Source organism: Podarcis gaigeae, assembly GCF_964106915.1.
Source record: "Podarcis gaigeae genome assembly, chromosome: 18".
Lineage (NCBI taxonomy): Eukaryota > Metazoa > Chordata > Lepidosauria > Squamata > Lacertidae > Podarcis > Podarcis gaigeae.
Genome location: NC_139696.1, coordinates 8,293,843 through 8,304,890, shown reverse-complemented (window position 1 = coordinate 8,304,890; position 11,048 = coordinate 8,293,843). Strand labels below are relative to the sequence as shown.

At 45.3% G+C, this 11,048-nt stretch overlaps 1 protein-coding gene across 2 annotated transcripts in view; it reads left to right on the top strand.

The window, feature by feature from the left end:
- The first annotated feature begins 7,418 nt into the window (after positions 1-7,418).
- LOC310835560 (scaffold attachment factor B1-like) overlaps positions 7,419-11,048 on the top strand; it is a 36,445-nt gene continuing 32,815 nt past the window's right edge. For both annotated transcript variants that reach the window (XR_014559705.1, XM_083720280.1), the window contains exon 1: positions 7,419-7,848. Coding sequence is in view for 1 of the 2 variants with exons in the window: in XM_083720280.1 (XP_083576406.1) it covers positions 7,585-7,848 (264 nt within the window). In the remaining variant the exon portion in view is untranslated. The remainder of the gene's footprint in view (positions 7,849-11,048) is intronic.

The window sequence follows — 11,048 nt, the reverse complement described above, 5'->3', positions numbered from 1 at the left end:
GATCTGGCTGACACAAGCCACAAAACCACAGCTCGCCCCTATACACGAAGCCAAGCCAAAGCACAACTAAGTGCAATACAGCCATCTTCTCAGGAAAACTCTTCACAAAGTTCAAGAGGTCAAGACACAAAGACTTTAGCAACTAATCCACACCTAATGACCCACCTAAGTGGTACTCAGGATATCACTCAAGAAATCACTCAAGGTATCTCTCAAGTAATTAAGGAACAAAAGAAGAAAAGGCACACTAGCCTGGGAACTTCCTCTCTGCCCAGAACATTGGAGGCTAGACACCACACCCCCTCTACAGTATTTATAGGAACTCAAACATTGAGATCCCGCTCTGTTCCAGTAACAAGAAGCCGAAAGCACCAGCCTGAAGATGACGAGTGAGACCTCGTCGAAACGTCGCCTAGACACCCCAACTTTTACACGGGAAGACACCCGAGGACACCAAAACCTGCATTCCTGTACCCGTGAAAATCTACGAAAGCATATATATATTTATATATATATTTATATATGAGTATATGTATATATATATATGTATGTGTGTGTGTATATGTATGTATATGTATGTGTATGTGTAAATATAGTATATATGTATATATATATATATATATGTGTGCAGGTTTTGGTGTCCTCGGGTGTCTTCCCGTGTAAAAGTTGGGGTGTCTAGGCGACGTTTCGACGAGGTCTCACTCGTCATCTTCAGGCTGGTGCTTTCGGCTTCTTGTTACTGGAACAGAGCGGGATCTCAATGTTTGAGTTCCTATAAATACTGTAGAGGGGGTGTGGTGTCTAGCCTCCAATGTTCTGGGCAGAGAGGAAGTTCCCAGGCTAGTGTGCCTTTTCTTCTTTTGTTCCTTAATTACTTGAGAGATACCTTGAGTGATTTCTTGAGTGATATCCTGAGTACCACTTAGGTGGGTCATTAGGTGTGGATTAGTTGCTAAAGTCTTTGTGTCTTGACCTCTTGAACTTTGTGAAGAGTTTTCCTGAGAAGATGGCTGTATTGCACTTAGTTGTGCTAATGACCCACCTAAGTGGTACTCAGGATATCACTCAAGAAATCACTCAAGGTATCTCTCAAGTAATTAAGGAACAAAAGAAGAAAAGGCACACTAGCCTGGGAACTTCCTCTCTGCCCAGAACATTGGAGGCTAGACACCACACCCCCTCTACAGTATTTATAGGAACTCAAACATTGAGATCCCGCTCTGTTCCAGTAACAAGAAGCCGAAAGCACCAGCCTGAAGATGACGAGTGAGACCTCGTCGAAACGTCGCCTAGACACCCCAACTTTTACACGGGAAGACACCCGAGGACACCAAAACCTGCATTCCTGTACCCGTGAAAATCTACGAAAGCATATATATGTGTGTATATATATATATATATATATATATATATGTATATGTGTGTGTGTGTGTATATATGTGTATATGTATATATGTATATATATGTGTGTGTGTGTATATATGGGATTATGTTAATAGCACATGTCAATCTCCTGAAAGGGCGTTTCCCCTGCAGATAAAACAGTAGTTTATTTTGCACATTACAAGACTTGTGCAAGGAAAACTACATTCGTAATATGGCTTGGCTATCACGAAAAATGGGGAATTATAGGGTCTATGTGGCCCTCGGGGCTCTTCCCCAGGCCAAATCCCTCACTTGCCCTGGTTGGCTTATTTACTAAATTTGTATACCACCCTTCATTAAATGGCAGTTCATAACATAAAAATACAAAATGAAAACGCAAAATAAAGAAAGCGCCTTCTCTTCAGTGTTGGGTTTTGGTTTTTTTGCTTAGCTGCAATCATTATCCTTATTTATTAAATGTACATACCACTCTTCAAAAGATTACAGGGTGCTTAAAAAGCTCTCAAACTCTGAAAATCTTCTTGCATGCCTGGATGGAGGATAGGGAGGGAGGGTGTGGAAACTAGCCTATTGTAGGAAGATTAAATGAACACCTGTTGCTCCGCCTACTGTTGCCTCCAGCCCCGCCCACCATGGGCGTGTGGCCCCCTCAGGTGGGAATGTGGTCCTCATGCTGAAAATGGCTTCCCATCCCTGGGTTAGTTCAGGATCTGGCAGACCAGGGTTCAAATCCTTGGTCAGCCATGAAGCTCCATGAATGACCTTGACCTTACATTACCTTTAAATTACTGTTGTGATGATAAATTAGAGGAGGGAGAGGACCTCCCTGACCTCCTTACTAGGAAAAGTGAGATATTAATGTCATAACCAGATGTAATAATGCAATAAGTAATATAATAAATTATGTACGGAAGTGAGAGCTGGACCATCAAGAAGGCTGATCGCCCAAGAATTGATGCTTTTGAATTCTGGTGCTGGAGGAGACTCTTGAGAGTCCCATGGACTCCAAGAAGATCCAACCTCTCCATTCTGAAGGAAATCAGCCCTGAGTGCTCACTGGAAGGACAGATCCTGAAGCTGAGGCTCCAATATTTTGTCCACCTCATGAGAAGACTCCCTGGAAAAGACCCTGATGTTGGGGGAGATGGAGGGTACAAGGAGAAGGGGACGACGGAGGATGAGATGGTTGGACACTGTTCTCGAAGCTACCAGCATGAGTTTGACCAAACTGCGGGAGTCAGTGGAAGACAGGAGTGCCTGACGTGCTCTGGTACAGGGGGTCACAAAGAGGCGGACACGACTAAACAACAATACAGTGGTACCTCAGGTTAAGTACTTAATTCGTTCCGGAGATCCGTACTTAACCTGAAACTGTTCTTAACCTGAAGCACCACTTTAGCTAATAGGGCCTCCTGCTGCTGCCGCGCCACCGGAGCACGATTTCTGTTCTCATCCTGAAGCAAAGTTCTTAACCTGAAGCACTATTTCTGGGTTAGCGGAGTCTGTAACCTGAAGCGTATGTAACCCGAGGTACCACTGTATAATAAATATAATCAGCTATTTGTTGGGAGGTGTTTTACTCCTGACAAAAGAGATGCTGAAAGTAGTTTACAATGATCGTTTGCAATACAATTCCTGCTCTGAGTTGTACAGTCTAGAAGACATGACTAGGGCCGGCCCACCCATGGGGCAAGGTGAGGCGGCTGCCTTAGGCAACAGGATGTAGAAGGCAGCCGATTCTGGCCTTTAAAGAATGCATATTATGTAGATAAACTAACAGGAAGGATTCGAAACTGGCGGGACCAGAAATTCACGGAAGACTGGAGCAAATTTACGGACTACTTGAAAAGCATTTGTGAAGATCAGACGACGTTTGTAGGTTTGCAAGAGGTTTTGTGAGGAGTATTATTGGAAGTATTGCCAAAATGGAGAAGGGGAAGGATGGTTTGTTAAGAGATGTAAAGGCAATATAAAGTTAAGAAATGCGTAAGAACTGGTTAAAACGGTGGATCATCAGAGGTGCTGGTGGAAGTCTAAAAAGATTGTATAAGTGATAAGTTTTGTGGTATATTTTATAATTTATATGTTAAAATCAATATAAATTTTTTTAAAAAAAGAATGCATATTATGCGCTACTGCTGCAGTGCTCTTTGGAGGCAACTTTTTCTACAGTGGCCTCTGGACAAATAGGAGGTGCTGCTGGTTTCCTCCCACCCTTCACTCACCCATTCTTCCCTGGTCTCATGGGTGGGAGATGGCACCATTTTGCGGCTCGCCTCAGGTGCCAAAATGCCTTGGGCCCACCCTAGAGATTACACACAATGAAAAGGCAACTGGGAGGGAGAAGGATTGTGTCCCAGACTACACAGAAGTAAGGCTGTAATCCTAGCCCCATCTACTAAGGAGTAAGCCCCACTGAGTTCAAAAGGACTTACTTCTGAGCAGACATTGTTAGGATTGTGAAGTTAGCCAAGTCCAATGGTATCAGTAGGTCTGTTATGAACTTTATTAGTCGCATACAACCCCAAATAAAAAATATCAGTACTGTACATAAATAATAATAATTACTATGTAACATTCTACTGAAACCAGAAATAAGAAATACAAAGTTTGTATCCAACTAAGTGTTATTATGGGCAGACCCAATAAATTTGATGGATCTAAGTAGTAACCTTATTTATTCATTGGATTATGTATTTAACTTTATCCATTCATTTGATTATGTATTTACAGAGTTGTATCCAACTGCACTCAGAGCACTGAATTTAAAGGACATATTTTAGTCCTGTCCATTAATTTCTGAGGCTCTGCTCTAAATCTGGTTGCAATCCCATTAAATGCATAATAAATATACTGTGGAAAGTTTTATTGACACAGTGGTTCCTCCTAACAAGCAATTTTTAGTTAAGAGAGCAATTTACGTCACAAAATTAATTGTGTATAAGCCGTTTACAAGAAATGCCCAAAGTGGTTAGAACCCTTTGCAAATAATTAGCAATAAAAGATCAATACACCTTAACACCTACGTGTATTTTTATCTATTTAACAAAAACAACAAAATCACCCCACCCAAGTATAAGGAAAGTTGGGGGGCCAGTCACTGCCTCTCAGCCATACATACATACATACATACATACATACTTTCTTTGTATGCTGCCTTTCCACAGTTCAAACCATGCTCAAGGCAGCTTATGACATGAAAATAATACATAACTACAAAATAACATACTCTTTTTCCCCATTATGAACTCACTAGAAGAGGGTTTGGGAGAATGTGATGCTAATGACCAATACAGTGGTACCTCGGGTTAAGAACTTAATTCGTTCCAGAGGTCCGTTCTTAACCTGAAACTGTTCTTAACCTGAAGCGCCACTTTAGCCAATGGGGCCTCCTGCTGCCGCTGCGCCGCCGGAGCACGATTTCTGTTCTCATCCCGAAGCAAAGTTCTTAACCCGAGGTACTATCTCTGTAACCTGAAGCATATGTAACCTGAGGTACCACTGTACCAAGATGGTCCACTAGGCACTGCTTTATGGAAGCGAGATGAGGGCAGTTTACACCCCACGGAAGCGGCGCCTCAACGCCTTCCACATGCACAGCACCAGCAACATTTGGGGCATCACATAGCTGGTCAGAATCTCAAAATTCTGAATGAGCTCTTCCAAGCCCGCATTCCCAGCACGTTCACACTTGTCTCAGTGACATTTACGCTGGCCTGGTCCTGTCCACAGAATGAAAGGTGGCTTCAGGTACCAGGCCCATTGCCAGACGAACTCTGCATTACAAATATGTTTGCACACGTGATAAGGCTGGCAACATCAACCTTGACATGTGGGAATCCCTTGCAAACATTCACAGTGCCTGGAGTCAGTCAGGTCCTGTATCCGCAGTAGTGACCTGATACGGAAGAGGGGGGCATGTCTTTTTCACCTTCTTCTTCGCTACAATATATCAATTTATTTCCAATTGTCAATGTCAAAAGGGACTAAAATCTATAAAATTCATAGAAAATCAACGTGCCAATTTGCTCAATTTCTCTAGGACTCCATGACACCTCCCCTGTCCTCCATAATCCCTCAAGCAAGGTGTCAAGACCCTAATCCTGTCAAATCACTCTGCCAAGCCTTTCCTCCAGGAAATGCCAGTACATGGACCATTGTCTTCTCATCAGGATGTGCTTATCTGCGCATATCTCCAGCTCTGCATATTCCCCCCTCCCTCCTCCATATGTTAATCCTGTGTAACCCAACCTCTTCTTAATGTATTCATGATGTAATCTGTGTAACCCAACCTCTCTTTAATGTATTCATGATATAACTGGGATGTATTTTGCACTATATTCTGGGGCATGGAGGGAAGTTTCAAAAGTTTATGTCACCCCTTTATCGCCTTGAACCTGTTGCGCAATAAACTTGGATCTTCTGCAGCTTGCTCCTGTCTCCGGCTGAGCTCATTTTCCTCCGCAGGGACCCGCAGACTTAGTCCGACGAGCTGGGTGGCAGAGCAGCCTCGCACCCAGATTTTTACCGTAACAGACCAGAGGAGGAATGACAGCTGGGAGGAGTGCAGAAAGAAGAAAAGTCACAGTGCATCTGCAGCAGCACAGATGGATGCCTTCGTCTGCAACAAAACATGTCTCAGCTGCAACAAAACATGTCTTTCCCCCACCACAGCAGGCGCTGTAACTCTCCAAAGGTTTGACTTCACCCCTGTAATAAACGAATATCTGCCCTAATCCCCTTATGGGGGACACAAGGGCCCTTATAGAGTCCTTTGTAAGTTCTCCATCGGTCGGAGGAAAAAAACAGGCCAACCAGAGAATATTGAGAAGCAAAGCAACTAGTAAGCCTGATCTTTATTGAACTGTTGCAACCGGGTGCTCCCCTCACACGCAGGAGAGGAGGACCCAGAACAAAGGTGTGCCCACCCTTATATAGACATTTTAAATTGCCCACCTTGGGAGTCAAAGACTACCCCCAGAAACATCATACCTACATCACAGAAGGGATGTAGCTCAAGACCCCCCCCCCATACATCATACCTACATCACAGAAAGGGCGGGATAAAGCAGAAATCTGAGTGGGTTGCTTACCTCCTGTCTGGCAGGTTACCTACTAATGCTCACTTGATTGGATACTCTGGAAAGCCTGGCCAGTCTTTTGTAATGACAAATACTTCGTTCCTCACCCTATTCATACACAGACATATCCTTAAGACAGGATTTGTGAAGGAAAAGACAATGGGGAGGCTCTTCCATTTGACCTTGCAGAGAAAACACCTGGTCAGTTTGGGAGTCAAAATGGCTCCATGGCTGCTCTCCTGTGCAGCTTTCAGACATGTGGCCTATATATCTATGTACGTGTTTGCTTGAACAAAAAAAAATTCCTTCCAGTAGCACCTTAAAGACCAACTAAGTTAGTTCTTGGTATGAGCTTTCGTGTGCATGCACACTTCTTCAGATACCATGTTTCGTGTGCATGCACACTTCTTCAGATACCGTGTTTGCTTGGTACCTTTATTATATACATAAGACCTTAATTTATTTATTTCCTCCCCACAAAAGCACACTCTTCCATTGTCTCTTGAGAGAGGATGGCTGCCAAGAAGGCAACAGAGAAGCCCATTGAAAGGCCAGCTCAGAGCCGTGCACCTTCTTGAGCATGGGAAGGTGGGACCAGGTGCTCCACCTTGCCCTCCTTGGAAGAAAAAAATGGAGATATAAATCCATTAATCAAGTTGCCGCCTTAGTGTTTTCCCTGGACTACAACTACCATCAGCCCCATAGCCAATGGCCGCGGAGGGGCTGATGGGAGTTGCAGTCCATAACCTCCCCGAAGCTACCAAATTACGGGCGGGAAGGCTGGCGGCGGCCTACAACCGGAAGCAGCCGCTCTAGGAGATGCCCTTCCGCGGGAATCTATGGCGTGTTTCCCCGCCCGCCTCTTTACCCGCGCTGCTCTATAGCGAGCGCAGACGTCTCCTCCTCCTCTTCCCCCCCACCAGCGACGTCCGTGCGCGTCCTCCGCGCGTGCGCACTCGCCCTCCCCTGCTACGGCGTCGTCGTCGTCGTCGGGCCTTCCCGCCATTTTGTCTGACGGGACGCGGCGCCCGCTTTTTTTTCATGAGGGGAAAAGCGGCGGCGGCTCCGCTCCTCCTCCTCCTCCTGTCCTTTCCGTCGCGCTTGGCTTCAAGGCTCCATGGCAGCTGCAGCCGCTGAGGGGAGCGACACCTCGCCTGCGGGGGGGGACGACGCGGCCGCGGCGGCGCTCCTCCTTCCTTCGTGCCCCCTCAGCGGGGGCAAAGCGGCGGGGGCCGCCTCGCCGGCGGCGGGGGCCGCCTCACCGGCCGGGTCGACGCGCCGCCTGAGCGACCTTCGGGTGATCGACCTGCGGGCCGAGCTGAAGCGCCGCAATTTGGACACCGGCGGCAACAAGAGCGTCCTCCTCGAGCGCCTCCGCAGCGTGAGTTGTGAGGCGGGGGGGGGGGCGAGGCTCTTTTTCTCCCTCGTCTGAAAGGGTGGCGTGTAGGCCGGGTTTGGGGGGGGGGGGACGGACGAAAACATGGAGGTTATAGAAGGGGGGGGGGGAGCACAAACCAGCACCCCGCGGTTTCTCGTCGTGTGTATTCCCCCCCCCCCGTTTGCTTCTGAAAAACGGAGAGAGGAAGCCCTCCCCCCACGACAATACTCCGGGTATATAGGGCGGTATATAAATCCAATAAAAAAGCTAGAAGGTGGGGGTCCAGGTTCTTGCCCCTCCCTCGTATTCCTGTGTGTCTCCCCCCCCCCCCCGCGCATATAAATTCATCGAATAAATACAATATAAACGGGGGGGGAGTCCACGTTCTTGCCCCTCCATTTTCCTATTTTTCTCCTCGTATATAAACTCAATAAATACGGAAATGACCGACAGGATCCGAGATCAGGGGGAAGACTCAGTGGAAGAAGACTGGAAGAAATTTAAAGACTATTTACAGAGACATTGTAAAATTAATGAATCTTAGAATAATGTTGGATTGAAATTAAGTGGTTTCTAGCTGTAACGGGTTAAAAGAATATGAAAAGATGGGTTTATTTTAGTAAAAATTTAAGATTGTAATAATTTAAGATTAAAGATTTGGGTAGAATGAAGAGGGAAAGAAACTGCTGAGCTAATGACTTGAATTGGAATACAAAAAAGGGAGGTATGAGGAGGTCCGAGAAACAAGTAAATGAAAAATAATGTGATGAAAAGATTGATTGTTTTTAACAATTTTTATTTTTATTATTTTTTGTAATGCAAAAATCTTAATAAACATTTTATTAGAAAAATAAACTCAATAAATAAATAAAAATATAAACGGGAACGTGGGAGGGGGGGAGAGTCCAGTTTCTTGCTCCTCCCCCGTATTCCTGTGTGTCTCCCCTCCCCCCCCCCCCGCGCATATAAATTCAATAATATATAAACGGAAACATGGAAGGTGGGGGGGGGGGAATCCAGGTTCTTGCTGCTTCCCCCACCCCCACATATAAATTCAATAAATAAAATAAATTATAAACATTGAAGAGCGGTGGAGGGGTACATTTTCTTGCTCCCCCATTTTACTGTGTCTCCCCACCACCACCCGCCTTTGCTTCTGGGGAAAAGCTTGTTGGGGGGGGAGTGTTTTTCCTTTTATTTTCCCTCCCCCCCCCGCCCTGATTCCTCTTGTTTTTCTAATGGCGCAGCTGTTTTTGCTTTTTCCACCTTGGGGAAAAGGCTACAGATGTGAACTTGTTTTCCTTGACTCTGAAGTAAATTGGGGGAGGGGGGAGGACCCCCCCTATTTTTTTGTTTTCACACCTGCACATCATCATCATTGCTTCGGGGTCCGTAGTGAGGTGAAGACGCGGGGGCTTTGGGGGGTGGGGATTAATTCTGTTTTTAAGTTTTAAAAACCGTATATCTCTTTTGACGCCTTGGGCTCCAATAATCATAGTAGTAATTTTATTATTTATATGCCGTCCATATGGGTTGCCCCAGCCACTCCAGGCCACTTCCAACGAAATATCAAAACACAGAAAAAACCCTCAGACATTTAGAAACCTCCCTGTAAATATAAATGCTAACACTGTATTTACTGGTTTTTCCTGGTGCCCACATCCCTAGTTCCCCTTAAGCAAATGAGAGCTTGTGGGTGCCCCCCTCTCCGATATTTGCTTTGTTTTTATTTTTCAGTTATGTACTTTGTGTGCCTCCCTGGGGGGGGGTGTAAATGTTAATTGTAAACACTTAATATTACTGTTTTCCCAGGTGCTCACATCCCCAGTGCCCCTTAAGCAAATGATATGTGGGGAGGGGGACTGTTTATCCCCCTCCCCCACCTATTTGCTTTTGTTTTTTAATCATGTATCTTGCTTGCCACCCTGGGCTCCTTGAGGAGGAGTAAAAATTAAATGATATTCATACTGTGTTGTTGTTATTCCGGACCTTCACATCCATATTGACCCCTGAAGTAAATAAGATGATGGGTTGGGGGTGGAATTAAGTGGGTGAGATTATGATGATGGGATTTACTGGCTGGATGTGGGGAGAAAGAGGCTTTTAGACCTGGTGCAGCATTACACGATGGTAACGTAAATGAGATGGAGTTTGCTGGGAAGGGGGCGATGATAATAATAATGATGACAGGGTCTGGATTTTGGTGAGGATGGAGAAGATGGTGATGGGATTTTGGGGGGGGGGTACAGAAGGGAGTCTCCTTTTTAGAGAAAACCATATGACCCAAAAGTAAATGAGGCAGGTTTGGGGTTGCTGCAGGGGGCAGGATGGGATTCAGGAATGGAATCTTAGAGTAGAATGAAGATGATGGACTTTTGAGGGGGGTGCTAAATGTGGGGTTGGAGTATTGGGGTTTCGGGTAGGATAATGGGAGCATGAGAAGGAATAAAAAAAGAGGGAGAGTTATGGGTTTGGTTTGGGGAGGAAAGTTAGGATGTTGGGCTTTGGTTTCCTGCAAGGGAGAGCTGGAAGTAGACATCTAAATAGGTGATTGGATGATTCAGAAGTAAATATGTGATTGGGGTTCTTTCAGGGCAGCAGGGATTGAGTGGAATCAAAGGAAAGAAGGTGGGGTTAAGAATTGATAACAGTGAAATAATTATTTATTTATTTATTTATTTATTTATTTATTTATACCCCACCCTCCCCAGCCAAGACCGGGCTCAGGGCAGCTAACACCAGGTATAAAAACAATTGATTAAAATGCAACTTAAGAACAAGATTAAAATATAACATTAAGATGCAACCTCATTTCAGTAGAAACTCAAATCAAAAACTTTTTGGGGATAAAAACGTCAAATCTTCACCAAGGCCAACTATCCAGACTGGTGTTTCGTGGGCCAAAAAAAAGCCAGGGAAGTCCCCAGATAGGAGTTCCATCACAGAAGGAGAAAAGGAAAATGAAGGGGGGAGAGGAGGGGATCAAGTTGATTCCAAGCCAAAGGCCAGGCGGAACTACTCTGTCTTACAGGCCCTGCGAAAAAGAAAACAGATCCTGCAGGGCCCTGGTCTCATGAGACAGAGTGTTCCACCAGGCCGGAGCCAGAGTTGAAAAGGCCCTGGCTCTGGTTGAAGCCAATCTAACTTCCTTAGGGCCCGGGACCACTAGGGTGTTGTTATTTATGGACCTTGAGGCTCTCCGT